Raw genomic sequence first — 15505 nt, forward strand, 5'->3', positions numbered from 1 at the left:
CCATGTGACACATTTTCTCTTAGCATGTCATCATCCCTATTTCATCCACCACACCTTGAAAAAGTACGAAATTAAATGTAAATTACTCTCTATAAAATTGTTATTGCTCAGACAAAATATAATTTTTATAGTCTTCAATTTTGTTTGGTTACAGAGCTATCGATTAGAAAATCAGAGCCCTCCTGCCACACCCACCTATCACATCCTCTCTTTCACAATTCATTATATATAACCAATAGAAAGTCAAGGTTAAATGACATATAGTATAACGTTTTGTTCTGAATGGTTAGATGTCAATTTCATTCAGAGTACCAACATCGTTCCCGTGTGAAAGTTAACGACTATCTTGGATGAATTTGTAACGGGTCTTGTTGCATAGTTAAAAAAGCCAGAAAAATTTAGTGAACTACTTTTTGCATGTTATTTAGAACTTATAATGATGTAGATAGTAGTTAGACATGGTTCAAAGGGCAATAAAACAATAAAATTTAATTATAAATAGATACATACTGTTACGAACTTAGAGCTACTTAGTATAAACAAATGTAGTTTCATGTTACAACTTTAAGTCATTCTAGAAAGAAAAAAAAAGTTTAATTTAGGTTTATTTTGATTTATTTTTGGTGGTTACGAGGTCAGTCGAATTGACAGAGATAGGGTAGAGAAAATAACAGGGAAACTATAAAATTTTACTAAAAAACGTTTGAAATGCATTTAGGAGGTTTTAGTTTTAGGAATTACACAGGAAATTTGAGATGAGGAAAAGTATTTTTAAGTTTAACATTAAAATTACTTTGCACACGGACTATTCAAAACAAATACTCAATATATTCATGGACAAATCTTTACTTTATTTTATTAAAAATACTTCACTAAGAAATATGATTTTTTATATGTGAAAGACTCGTAATATTAACTGAAAGACTGCCAAATTTTGTGAAGATATACATACTATATTGAAAGTTAGTAGTATTAAATCTGTAAAGACTTTAAATGAGTACAAGGAGGTCATGTGGTTGGTTAACTTGATTGAGCCCGTGTTGAGAGAGTTAATGGATTCAAGTTCACTGCCATCTGCAGAGCTTCAGCCTTTCTCACATCCTTTTCTGTTATGGTATCTATGAATTGGTTATGTGCCAATGAATTAATAATTTAATGTGAAGCATTTGGGTATTATAATTCAGCAAGCTTTTCCAAATCTTTCACAAGTTTAGCTATGACCGGTCTCTTTTTCCTTCATACCCTGTTCTGGTACTTTAATTCGTATATTTCTTTCAGTTTGTCACTCTGAACCTGTCAGATAAGGCAGTTATCGATGCTTGATAGTTGTTAGACTCTCAAAGGTCATTAAAGCTGTTTTTTTTTGTAAATAGGTAGCAAGATGAATAGCTTGTTCTTCACTGTTTTACCTGTTCACTCTGGAAATTATTTGATTCAATTTTATTGTTATATCATTTCTTCAATCGTATTGTTGTAATCCCTCTGTACATTTTCAGAAGCTTCAATGACCTTGTCTTCAGTCAGATTTAGTTTTGGTTTAATTCTTCTTTAAGTATGATGCCTCTTTTTTTAATTCCTCTTTGAATTATTGTCTCTTACCTCTAGGCCTTCTTTTAGCTTTCTATCTTGCTCTTTTGATTTACATTAAAACCTCAAAATTAACTTAAGAAATAGTACATTGTCAGTATTTGCTTTTCTTCACATAAGGTAGCAAAGCTATAAACTCTTTTTGTATTTTTAGCTCAAACTTAAGAGGATACATTTGCATGTATCACAGCCAGCTGAGTAGTGCTGAAATTTAAGAACAGTGTTTCCATGACAATGACCAATATCTCACATGCTTAATGAAGTGTGTTTATTAGTTGCTGTATTGTAAATGCATTGTGAGAAGGAAACTGTTGAAGTTATTTGCTCATGGTGTGAAAACATGGTGAACAATATTTGTGATCAAGTATAGTAACATCTTAATTAGTTTAAGGTAACAATAATTCATTTCATTCTTTGCTATGATTCAAGTTTTCACTTTTTTGCTTATTAGATGGGTTCTTCTGTTGATATTATTCACCCAAGGATTTGTAAAGTTTCTGAAAATCAGAGCAGACAGCATCAGGGTATTTCATATACTGGGGAAAGAAGTACAACTCATGAAGGCATGGGAACATGGAACAAAGACATTCAAACAGATTTGAAGCAAATGGGTAAAAGAAATGATGAAGAAAGCACTATAGATGCTACATTTACTGCTGAAGGGGATGACAGTAATAGAGAAGAACATGATTACATCCACAGTACAACTGAATCATCTACTGTCAGATCTGTAGTTGAAGTAGTAACACAAGATGATGGACTAGCATTAAGCAGGAATAATGAGCTTACTAGTAAAACAACCACAGATGGATTAGTTATGGAAGAATCAGAAACAGATAGAGTAACATCTGTTGCTGTGTCATCCACAGAAGATGAACAGAGAGAGAGAAGCAGTAGACCCGAGGGTGAAAATCACCAACAAGATGATGATGATCCTCTGATGATGGAAGTAGAGAGCTGGGATGTTGACACCAGCAGTGATGATGATGATGGGCGAATTTCTTCACCAAGAAGGTATTTCAATTTATAAGCTCTCTAGAATTTTTAAGCAAACTGTTGAAGTTTTGCATTTGAATTGTAATGAAAGAGTTTTTCTAGAATAGTTTTAATGTTTGAGAAATAGTTGTAAGATATTAAAAGGTGATCAGCGTAATTGTATAGCTGTTATATAAATTTTAATACTGTTTGAGTAGTGTGAAATTATAAGCATTCACAAAGTTTGTGTGTGTAAATAAATAAACCTCTTTAGTGATTGTTGTAAATATTTTCATCCAAAATTACCATTGCTTGATCAAAATTGTTAAGTGAAAAACAGGAAAATATGTAGAAGAAACTAAGTTGTATAGTCTTGTTAATGCTTCAAATTTTGCACTATTTTAAATTTATAGGACAAGCAAATTGTATTGTCAAAAATTTCTGTTTACAGCTCTAGAACAGGTACACTTCATTTTTAGTAATAATCAAGTAGATGGAATAGCTGTAGGTTCTCTCCAAGCTCCAGTTATGGCTAGTGCCTTTTTGTTTTCATGCAAAATACTGATTACAAGCATGTCTGGATAAATTCAAATTGATAGTATACAAACATTATGCAGGTGACACACTTAGTTTTCAAACATAGAGAACATGTTAATAGATTTGGAAGTTACATAAATGAGTGTCACAAGAGTATTAGGCTTATTGATGAAAAGCAAAATGATCCTAAATGACCATTTTTAGAAAATTTAATTGCTTGAAAAGAAAGAAGATGCATTTTGTTTGAACATAGGTTTAAGATACTAAAAATGCCATCTGTATTTTCGTATGGACAGTTTCGTTCCAATGCAGTATAAAATTAACCCTCTTGCTATGGGCATGTCAGAACTTTGTAGAGAGTTACATTCAAAATTTAATTTAATTACTTTATTATCATGGTATATGAATAAACTTGGCATAAAACATGGTTAATATATCTACTTTTAATATTATATAAGTTTTGAGTTCTTAATTTTATAAGGAAATATTAAAAAAAGTCCTCAATCTCTCCTAAGTGATCATAAGTTCACTAACACAATTAAGAGACATTATGGTCAAGTTATATTTAAGAAAAATATTCAGATCTCATCTTCACATGAGAAACTTTTTCACATTAAAAGACTACACCCTGAAGCAACTGGTGTCAGCTGTGACACAAAATTCAGTGTGTCTGTTGCTTTGCAACATATATAGACAGTATGAAGCACCACCTTGGGGAGAGTATCAAGGGCATGCTACATTTGAATCCAGACTTACTCCAAACACTAGTATTAGCCAGCATGTCTTTCAAGAATGCAATAGCCTTCTTCAACAAGAGCATTTCTTCATAATTGCTTGTGATAGCAGTGAATAACTTCTAAGAATTAAATAAGTTTACTCATTATACAACATTGTTTACAATTACATGGGGACAGTTAAATTTTTGCCTATGTGATAGCATTTTTAATACATATTTGTGTATGGAAACAAACATTTTTTTTTGCTATTGACAAAAGTTCGTCAAAGGAAAAAAATTTAAGTTTCATGTTATTAGTGGATATACTAGTTAGCTGATATGAATTTTCAGAAAGCATTGTATTTCAACTTTCATATTATTTAATATACTATCAAATTTTAAATCTTCTTGATTAATAATTACATTTCCTAATGGAAATGAAAAAAAAAGATATAAAAAGCTGAAACATCACTTAAATATGTTTTTTAAATTGCCATTTTAAACTTCTGAAAGGTGTGTTAGAACAATACTCAACAGGCTACAAAAAAAGGCTTATTGATTGATTATCAGTGTGTTTTTTTCCCATGAATATTGTACTTGCAGCCAGCTTGTTTGTTTTAATAATTCTTACAGTTTTTTACAACTGGTTTGATTAATCATGTATGGATTACCATCTGCCAAAAAATATGCTAGATCCCTATGGTGATCACTGGTCAAACACTAAAACCTACTGCTTTTTGGTAACTGGACTCCACTAATTTTGAGTCCTGTTTTAAATCATATTGCAAATAACAATAACCCTAATTATAGTATTTTGGCACTTGTGTATAAAGTTAAAATCATAAATAATTTTCAACGTTCAACTGGTACACAATTAAAAACATTTTATTTAGGCCTATCTATGGCCTTCAAAAACGTTGACGACTCTACATGTTTCGATGAGGATGACGTTGTAACGTCGAAACATGTAGAGACATCAACTTTTTGTATGCCATAGATAGGCGTAAATAAAATGTTTTTAATTGTGTACCAGTTGAACGTTGAAAATTATTTATGATTTTAACAATAACCCTGTACTAATGTAATAAGAAAGCAAGTAAACTGAGCCATTGCCATTACCCTGATGATGGTGAACCTAAGATTTTGCTTTTGGAAAATTCTTTATTCCAGTTACACAAAGAATAAAGGAAACTTGGTAAAAACCACCCTTCTGGTCATGGCACCAAACATCTACCTTACAGATAAGATAATCACAACTGCAGGATGAATGGCAAAATATATTAGAGTTAAAACTGAATTTTTGACTTGATTGATTTGAAGAAAGAGAATAATCACAAATTCTAGAACACATATAAATATAACTCAGTCAAAAGATGTTCACACTTCTAACTAGGTGTGGAAAGATATCTATACCAGAAGAAATTCTGAAAAAGACTTAAGATAGTTAACCACTATATAGAAATCATAATGAGGTCATTATTCCTGAGTGCACTTTTCACACATCACTTAGTCATTTCTATTATGTAAAATAGATAGGACACAGTATAGACATATCTCTAAACCTTCACACGTTTGATCTCTACTAAATTATTATCAACAGTTTAGTACATTGTAAGAGTAATGCAATATTTAAATTATTGAAATATAAAACAAGTTTGTTTTTCTTCCATATTCATCAGCCAAAGGAATAGAGAAATTCCTGAAAGAATACTCCAGTCTGTTGATGATGAGCTTCGGCTTCAGCAGGAAGAAGAGGAGCTGGATAAAACTGAGATGATGAATGTGCCTCAGCCTGCTATCAAACAAAGGTTTACAGGACATAGGAATGCCCGTACCATGGTAAGCATTTCAAGGAATCTGTATTTGTGTAAGATAAAATATATTTAGTCTACCCCTATATTAACTGTTTATTTGCAGATAACTATATCAAGATAAAATTTCTGGTTTTCAAGAACATTTCCCACATTTTTTTTTATAAGATAAGTAGATATTGTGTAAGGTCACTCACAAATATGATAAAAGTAATGGGTAGCTTTTACATTTAGTAAAGTGTGTTGTAAGAGGTAAACAAAACTAGAGTATGATTCTATTTTCCCACTACTTATCACGGTTTGAACAGGATAATACAGTGTTCTTTCTCCTGGCAGATTACAACTTTTTTCTTTTAAAAGTAATCTAATCCACTAAATATTGGTGACAGAATGATACAGTGTTCTTTCTCCAGGCAGATTACTACTTTTTTTCCTTTAAAAAGTAACCTATTCCTTTAAATATTGGAGACAGGATGATAGTGTTGTTTCTCCTGGCAGATTACTACATTTTATTCATTTAGAAGCTATCCTAATCCCTTAAACCTTGGAAAGAGAATGATGCAGTATTGTTTCTCCAGACAGTTTATTACCTCTTTTTTTTTTAAAGCTATCCTAATCCCTTAAACTTTGGAGAGAGAATGAGACAATGTTGTTTCTTCTAGCAGATTACTACTTCTTTATCCCTTTCAAAGGTAGCCTAATCCTTTACTTTTTGGAGTCAGAATGGTACAGTGTTCTTTCTCCTAACAGATTAATACTTTTTCCCATAAAAAGTACCTTAATTCTATAAACCTTGGAGACAGAATAATATAGTGTTCTTTCTCTTAGCAGATTACTACTTTTCCTTTAAAAAGTGCCCTAATTCTTTAAACCTTGGAAACAAAATGATGCAGCGTTGTTTCTCCTGACAGTTTACAAACGCTGTTGTATAGTTAGTTAGATAAATAGCTAGATCTAGACTGTATGATGTAAGATTAGCCATAAAGAGTGTGTAGTGGTGATTTTAAAGTAATGTTCTCAAAGATTGTATTGTAATAACAGAGCAGGAAGAATAATTCATCTTGTCTGTTGGATTTTAAAGTAACTGATCCAACCTGTATGGACTTTGACAAAAGGAGACAATTATTTAAAGCTGTGGATACAAATGTGGTAACCAACAGTGTAATGAACATTTGTATGTAATTTTGACTTGTTTTAATATATTATTTTGAAACAAGTGGACTGTGTGCTGTTTGTTTATTGTTGAAATTTATCACCAACAAGTCACAGACACCTACTATAAATAATTTAGCCCATGTATACATACAAAAGCTGACACAGAATGATAGCATTTTCCAATATTATACCTTACCTCCTCTTGCATAATAGCTTTTCTCAACTTATGCTGCCCTCTATTAGTGCAGTTTTTTCTCACCACTAGCCTTGATGCTCCCACCTTCATGTGGTATAGTGGTGCTGTAGTATACAAAGGAGCATAAGATAACCATCCACCAATAGGAATGCAATACATTCTCCCAGCACAGCTGACTCCCTCTATACTGTAAAGCACTATTATCACTTCTCAATTTGGCAGTCCAGTGTGCAAGTCATGCTTGATTTTTGCTCTGTATTTCATATTATCTACTGTATTAAGAACTTTAGTTTGTTGTAATTTTTTTTTCCTAAAAATTATTTTGTGGAAAGTTTCTTTTCTTTTCCACACAATGAACTCTCAATTTAGTATTACTACAATGGCTTCTGGTAGGGATCCTCCCACTACTGATCCAACAACACTTACTGCTTCTGTGGCTTTAGTTTCCACACTGTTAGCAGAGGAAGCCTTGGCCTTGGTGCATCGTGAGTTAGAGTTTATCATGCAGCCAGCTACGGCTCTGGAACCCCAGTCTTCTTGTCATACGTGCATTTGCCTGCTTCCTATTTACATGATCTCCATCTGGCTCCTTTCTTGCACCCGCCTATTTTTGGCAATCTCCCTTATAGTTTAGTCTTGGGTGGAGGCTGTACATCAACATTCCTCCCTCTCCTCCTTTGTTTCTCCTTCATTCCCAATCCTCTCGTTTTCATGTCTCGCTCCCTGCATCCTCCCCTCTATCTGTGTCATCTTCCCGGGTTACTGCAGTCAGTTGCCAAATTGCCCATCAACGCATTTGCTGATGCCAGTTTTCTCTATGACTGTCCCATGGGTTCTGGCACTGTGGAGATGCCAGGTTTGCTCATCTGTGGTGCCCTTTTGGGTTCTTCAGGTTCTAACAGAAGGACTGTCTTTCCAAACCATACTCACCATCTGCTGACACTTATAGCTATTCCTCAACCTCCAGGGTTACAACTTTGCCATTCTAAGCATTGGTCTGATTTTTTCTTGCTTGCTCCAATCTTTTATACCCCACTCAATTGCCCTTGGCGATATAGTCTCCACCTACGTCAATGTGCCCTCTATCCTGGTACTGTATATAAGCACTTTATTTAGATAATTTTATCACTTTTTCTGGACAAAGCTTTTAGACATGGGTTTCTCTACATAAGTGATGATTAATGTACCTGGTTGTGATTTTTGCATCACCTAGTAGCTTTTTTTATATTGGATAATTGTTATCAAGAAAATTGCAACATGCCATTTTCAGGAATGAATTCACAGGTTACTGTTTCCAGCATGGAGGCTAATCAGCCCTCCTCTATTATCTAGCACCGCTCAAACGTTAGGGAGGGTCACTTTCAGTTGAGGCTGTCCATGATCTTATTCATTGTATGATGGATTTGCACCGTATGTTTTCTGCAGAGTTGTATGAGTTTTTCGTCTCACCTTCATACTTTTGGCCTGTGTACACTCCACTATCTGCACAACTGGTTACTTTTGGCACCATCTTATCAGTTGACAGAACCCTACATCCAGATTCTCCTTTCAGAAGCCACCAAAGCTGGCTTTCTTATCAGAGCCGAGAAATCCATTCTCTTGCTGACTTACAATATTCTCCATCTGGTTGTCTTTTTCAACATATTTTAAGCTGGACTCAGCCAACTCCCTTCCGGCTCCAAGGTATGGAACAAGAAGTCAGGCTCTTACTTAGATGGGTGGTTCTATCTCATTTGGGGATGTGGGCATCCCTTGAATCTCTCATTTCTTTGGGATGACCACACAGTGGTCACTATGCAACCAGTGTATCAGGAAATTTGATCCACTGGACCATCCAGTCTCCTTCATCAAGAGCAACATCTTAGTTCTCAAGTGGTGGTTGGATCACATCAACACTACCATCAGTGTTCCTATACGACCCCATGTCCTGAGTTTCATTTCTTCACAGATGCCTCACTTCAGGGATTGGGTGCTTACATTGACAGTCAGGAATTGCAGAGCCTATGAATGGAAAACGAATCTTCCTTCCACATTAATAATTTAGAACTTCTTGCTGTCCAACAGGCAATGGTTCAAGGTCTAGATCTATTGCAGGGGAAAATCATCATGATGCATTACATCAATTCTACAGTGGTCTCTTTTCCATCCTGAGGGCACGTGTTCTAGGGACCTTTGTTTTCGAACTTTGGACATTCTCTATTGGGCTCACTCCCATCATATCAGCCTCCTGACTTGCCATGTTTCAGGGTTGATGAATTTCATAGCAGATCATCTGTTTTGGCCCAGCCGAATTCTGCTGACTGAATGGATGCTCCATTGTGAGGTTTTCTGGTGGATTTGCTCTCAGTTCGGGGCTTCGATGATTGATGCATTTGCCACTTTCTGGCTATGATTCGATTCTCTACTTGGGAGCTGTTGGTAGCTCCAGATTGGCTGGCTCAACCATGGTTTCCTCTACTACAGTATCTTCAAGAAGGTCCAACTCTGCCTCTTTCGCTTTGGCTATCTCTGTTGAGGCAATTGTGATCCAACATTCTACACCCAAACTTTCCCAAACTTAAACTTCATGTATGGAATTCATGCAGTCCTTCGAATGGCATCGGGGTTTAACTTCTAAAGTTGTCTTGTACATATCTCAATCTATCCATAGGCTCACAATGGCCATTTATCAGTGGAAATGACACACTTATAGCCAAATGGTGTCTTATGAGGAAATTTATCACAATTCAACCAAACATGCCGACCATATCTTCTTTTTTGACTTAGGTCTAGCTTTTTCCACTGTTGCTTTATATAAGGCAGCTTTATCTACTACTTTTCGTTACTGTAAACTTCAGAAAGTTTTTGACTTTCAGTGCTATCTGGTCTTCTCCAGTTGTTTAGAGACCTTCTTTCCCAAATAACTTTTTCACTTACCCAACTGGTATATTAGGGTGGTAATACATGCTTTGTCTCAACCTCTATTTGAGTCTTTAGCCTCATTTACCATATATCACCTTTCTATTAAAGGGTACTTTTTTGTTGCTGCTGACATGTGGACATTGTAGGTTGGAGTTGTTTGCACTACTCTTTATCATTCCACTTCTGTTTTGCTATACCCTGATAGGTCCTGTCTTTCTAAGACTCTGGCAGCAAGGGAAAGGGATAACTCATTCTCACCAATTCTTTTGCTAAGTATTTTTCACCTCTTTGACTGATCAGACACTGATCATTTGTTATGCCCTGTCAGAGCCCTAAGCTTTACAGGCAAAGAAACTTCTGAGTGTCACATCTCATCAGATTCGTCACATTTCTTTGTCTTTACCTGCCATTTGAATTACCCACTGAAGGACATCTTATGAGCTGGTATATGGCCTTATGATAATATTTTTTTCTCACATTCCTTACATGATCTGCAGTTTTTTCTTCTTCTTCAGTCTTATCTTGGCACACCCATGATCTATGCTGACACTTTTTGTATGGATAATGCCCTCAGTGTCCCTTTCACCTTCTCAATGTGGAATTCTAGCTATAAATGGCAGCAGAGGTAACATGTTTTGGAAGTTAACATTTTCCTAAATTGAAAATGTATTTCCAATAGTACTTACCTCTGCTGACACTTTCTCGCCCTTACTCCCCACTAAGAGCCGGTGTTAGAGACTGGGATGGTATTAGTCTCAAAAAAGTGATAAAAATAATATGAATGAGGTGCTTATATACAGTAGCAACTAGGAAAGTGAGTGCATTGACATAGGTGGTGAGTATATCACCAAGGGCAACTGAGTGGTGTGTAAACGACTGGAGCAAGTGAGATAAAATCAGACCAATGCTTAGATGGGCAAAGTTGTAACTCTGGAGGTTGAGGAATAACTATAAGTGTTAGCAGAGATAATTATTATTGGAAACACATTCTCAATTTAGGAAAATGCTAACCTTCATGCTTCTACTCCTCCCCCCATATTCCTATCCCCATTTTTCACCTCCTCAAGATCCACCTTCTTGTTAGCATCTCTCCTAGGTTGTTTAAACATTAACACTACAGAAGACGTGCTCTACCCTTCTCCGGGTTTTTATTTTTGGCTGTCCATTGTTCCCAAGAAGACTTGGGACTAGCATCCTGTTTTCAATCTCTCCAATCGCAACCGCATCATCAACTTCCCAGGGTTCACCATGGAGTCTTCTTTTGCCCTCCAAAAGTCGTTCACTCCAGGTTTATGGATGACAAAGGTCGATGCATACCTTCATATACCAATTTCTCTAGCATCCAGACATACCCTTCTCTTTGTTCACATGTGTAGGTTGTTTCAGTTCCACGTTCTACCATTTGCTTTGGCATTGGAGTTATATATCTTCTGTTGCATGGTCAGAGCCTTTGCCTACCATATTCACAACCAAGGTTTGCAGTTTCCCCATTACATGAACAACTGGCTTCTTCTCAACAAGCTCCTCACAACCATATCCATTTCCTTCTATGATAGGCAGTTCAGGTGGGATGGCTTGTCAAACTAGAGAAGTTATGTCTCATCCCCATGCAATATGTTATTCATCTGTGGCTGGTTTTGAACCCCTACATTAGCAGGGCCCAGCCTTCTCCTCTTTGTTTGAGGGTGATGGACTTCTTGGTTTCCAAAGCCAAGTCTTCTTTCTTTCATTCTGTGGGAGAGGTTCTCTTTTTCTTTTAGTGACCTGGGCTTCCATGGAATCCCTCATACCTTGGGGTTTCTCACACATGCATTACCTTCAGAAGGTGCTGCAAAATTAATGGTATCTTGCTCAGGATCCCTTCCATTTTGCCATCCTCCTCCCTCCTTCTCTACAAGTCAACTTTGTCTGGTAGCTTGACAGGGACAACGTCTCGATGGGCATTCCTCTACCTCCTCCCCAACCCAATTTGCATCTTTTTGCAGATGCTTCTCATACAAGATGGGGAGCGTACTTGGATTCCCAGGAGATAGCTGTTCATTGAGTTTTGGATCACTTCCTGCCACTGGTATGGGACCACCTGGTCATGATCCACTCTGACAATTTGACTGTTGTCTCTTACATCAATTGTCAAGAGAACAACTGATCCTGTTTGTTTTGCTTTTGAATGCTGGATCTCCTTTTCTGGGCCCAATCTTAATAGGTCTGTTCTCATGCTTGTCACATTCTGGATGCTCTGAATATTGTGGCAGATCAGCTATCTCATCCTGACTAAAATCTGCCAATGGAGGGTCCTTTGCTCTTCAGGTGTTCCAATGGTTATGCTTCCAGCTGAGTACCCTCTTCTGGATGCATTTGCAACCCAGCTCAATATAAAACTTTCCATCTTCTGGCCTCTGGTTTTGCATCCTTTGGCTTTAGCAGTGGATGCCTTCACTCAGGATTGGACCAGTCTTTACCTGTATGCTTATCCTACCATCCACTCTCTTTGCCACATTCCCTTTCTTATGCAAACCACTCCATGTCAAGTCCTTCTCATTGCACAACCATGGTTTCCCCTCTTGAATCTCCTTCAACCATCTTCTCCCATACCTCTTCATCTTTCTCCAACAGCCTAATTCCTCTCTTTTATCCCATCATAGCTAAACTCTCTCCTCATGCATGGATTTTTCTGGCTCCTTGAGAGATGATTCATACTCTATGTGGGGAGTCTTTCTTCTTTCTTGCTCTGTCTGGTCTTCTTGTTTGATGGTTTATCAGTATAAATGGTACATTTTCCATCATTGGTCTTTGCACCTTGGCTTCTTACCTTTCCAACCAAGTGTTCTCGACCTCTTCAATTTTTTTACTGGGATTTTTGACATTGGTTTATCTGTTTGTACCATTATAGGTCATAGGGAGGCCTTGTCCAATACCTTTCATTTTTCCCCCCCTTCCATCCTATTTTTTCCTCTCCTGTCCTTTCTCTTCTATCGCCTGATTCATTTGCCCACCCACTTCCCCTACCAGTTTGGAATTTTCAGTTGTCTTTCATGATCTTACTTTTCTTCCCTTTTAACCTTTATAACACCTCTTCTTCAAGACATATTTCTTGCTCCTTTGCATGTGGATGTCATAGATCTGATATATTTACAGTTGACGTCTCTTGTATTCTTATCAGCATATCCTTGTCCTTCTTTATCAAGATAATAATCTTTTTTCCCCCAAGATGTTGGCAGAGCAGGAAGGGAACATCACCTTCACTCCTATTTCCCTCCCATGAATCTATCATTTGTATTCCAGATTGTTATCTTTGTCTGGCAAATATTCTGGATGTTGCTTCCACAGCTCTTGTTCCCATTTTTTTATACCCTTGAATTCCCCCTCTGCCCATGATCTTTCTCCTGTCACCCATACCAGATGGATTTGCCAGCTTTCTTCATCTTGCTTATGCACTGTTATCTGTGGATTATTGTCATATTTTCCATGTTTCATCCCACGAGATCTGTCATCTCGCTATTTCCTTGCTGCTCACTTCTGTTTTCCATTGGGATTGTACAGGCTGGCATGTGGACTAGTACTCGCACATTTATTGCCCATTACCTACATTGTTTGGCCATCTCCTCCTCATCTGGCAATCGCTTGCTACCCATTGCCATTCTCCATACCTCATTTTGACTCTGAAAGAGTAAGTTCTTACTTTTTTATTTCTTCCTTTACACTTTTTTTTCCTTTCCCGGATCCAGCTCTATGGTGAGTGGTGCCCGTCCTGGTATACCTGAATATAAATCTGCACCACCCAGCAGTACAGGTTTATAATGCTCATTGAAGAGGACTGGCCTTCTTTTCAAAATAGGGTTTTGTAGTCATTCATTGCACTGTCTTAGAGTGTTGTGTTCCTCCGAACTTCACATAGAATTGTTCCACTCCTTCTCTCAGTGGAGTGCGGGAGTCCTTGCCACTTACCAGTTCCTAGCCACATGGGCAGTGGGCTGTGCAGACTTCCTCCTGAGTGTGACCAATTCCAAGAGTGCCATGTGTAGGGTGGTGGTGTTCTACTATGGATTGGAAGATTAATACTGATGCCACCTGGTTTTGGACTGGATAAATCCACTATGTGCAGTTCACCCCTCTGGTTGGCTCTCCCCCATCACACTGCTGCCTGGATGTTGGTTCCCATTTGATCTGGTGTTGAATTGATGTAGGAACAGCCAACATAAGACCTTACACCTGTGAAGCATTTGCAGCATTTTGAGGCATTTTACTATATTTTCAAATGCTTCGAGAAGTGAGAAATATAAATTTTATAATGTTCCATGTCTGAACACATATGAAGAAATATTGTATGGAGAAATTACTATGTATTATATCTACATAAACAGATGCAACTGTAGCAGAGAGAAAGCTATGAGAAAGTTTATATTAACTTTGTAAAAGGCATGAAACACATTCTATAGAAAGCATTAGAATGGAAACCAGAGACTCTAGGTGGAACTTTTATCAGAAGGAAGGTGAGGAGAAATACATGCAAACAGGCTGTCAATTTCCTGTCTTCGATCATAACCAATTACTGAATTAGTTCTGGTTACAGTTCTGAGAATTAAGATGAGTCAACTAAATTCATCCAATAAAGTGACCAACTCCGATGTGTACACTATTTGGAGAACCATAAGAATACAAAGAAAATTGTATAAGAACCCATGATTTTGGGCTAAAGTTATGTTTTCCAACACTGAAGAAAAGGCCGTTGGTCCTGCTGTCAGAAAGTTCTCTGCTTGTTCCTGATGCTACCCAACTTCTCTTAAGCCAAGAACATTCTTGATGTCTGCACTTCATCACGTCCACAATACCCACTATTTAACTTCAATGTAAGTAACAATTGCTATTTCTCTCAGTCGAGGAGCATAGTTAGGAAATTGATGTAAAGTAAAGTATGTCTGAGCACATTTCATATGATATTTTAATTGCTAACTTGTGGATCATAGTAAATAACCTGATGAGTTGTAGAGTTTAATTAATGAAACTTTGATTGCTCGGAATGAGAAATTTGATTCTTTTGATGTGTTACTTTTCTTGATATCAATGTAGAAGAATAACTTAATATATTGTACTAAAGATTGATGTGATTTTTGGTATTGGTCTCCCGGTCAATTCTTTATTCTAACTGTAAACTTCCTTGAGTTGGTGACTTGTGTACTCCACTCACAACTGTATACCTGGATTTAAAATAAATCTATTTGTAACTGGATTTAAACTTGGCATAAAAATGCAGCTAATAACCTCAATTTTAATATCATATAAGTTTTAAGTTCTTATTTTTATGAAGCATATTAAAAAGAAATCCTGAATTTCCCTTAGTATGAGTATTGTGACATTTGCTGTCAAGGTTTTCTTTCTTCTCTAATTTATTTACCACCCCTCTAAGAAATATAAAATTTAACATAAATTACTCCTTAGAATGTTGTCATCATTCATGTGAAGCATAATTTTTATAGCTTTGATTCTTATTTGGTTATGGAGCTATAAAATAGAAAATCAGACCCCACTTGCCATGCTCACCTGTCACTTCCTCTCTTTCAGAAATTGTCAGTAGTTCTCTCTTATGTTTAATACTATATTATTTATAATCAATAGAAAGCCAAAGTTCTA

The 15505-nt window shown here is 36.5% G+C and overlaps 1 protein-coding gene across 2 annotated transcripts in view; it reads left to right on the plus strand.

The window, feature by feature from the left end:
- The window catches only part of LOC106459335 (DDB1- and CUL4-associated factor 6-like), a 167013-nt gene that overhangs the window by 123213 nt on the left and 28295 nt on the right, over positions 1-15505 (plus strand). For both annotated transcript variants that reach the window (XM_013918956.2, XM_022385807.1), the window contains exons 13-14: positions 2039-2601; positions 5494-5653. In XM_013918956.2, the coding sequence (XP_013774410.1) occupies positions 2039-2601; positions 5494-5653 (723 nt within the window). The remainder of the gene's footprint in view (positions 1-2038; positions 2602-5493; positions 5654-15505) is intronic.

The sequence above is a fragment of the Limulus polyphemus genome, unplaced genomic scaffold (assembly GCF_000517525.1).
Source record: "Limulus polyphemus unplaced genomic scaffold, Limulus_polyphemus-2.1.2 Scaffold594, whole genome shotgun sequence".
Classification (NCBI taxonomy): Eukaryota; Metazoa; Arthropoda; class Merostomata; order Xiphosura; family Limulidae; genus Limulus; species Limulus polyphemus.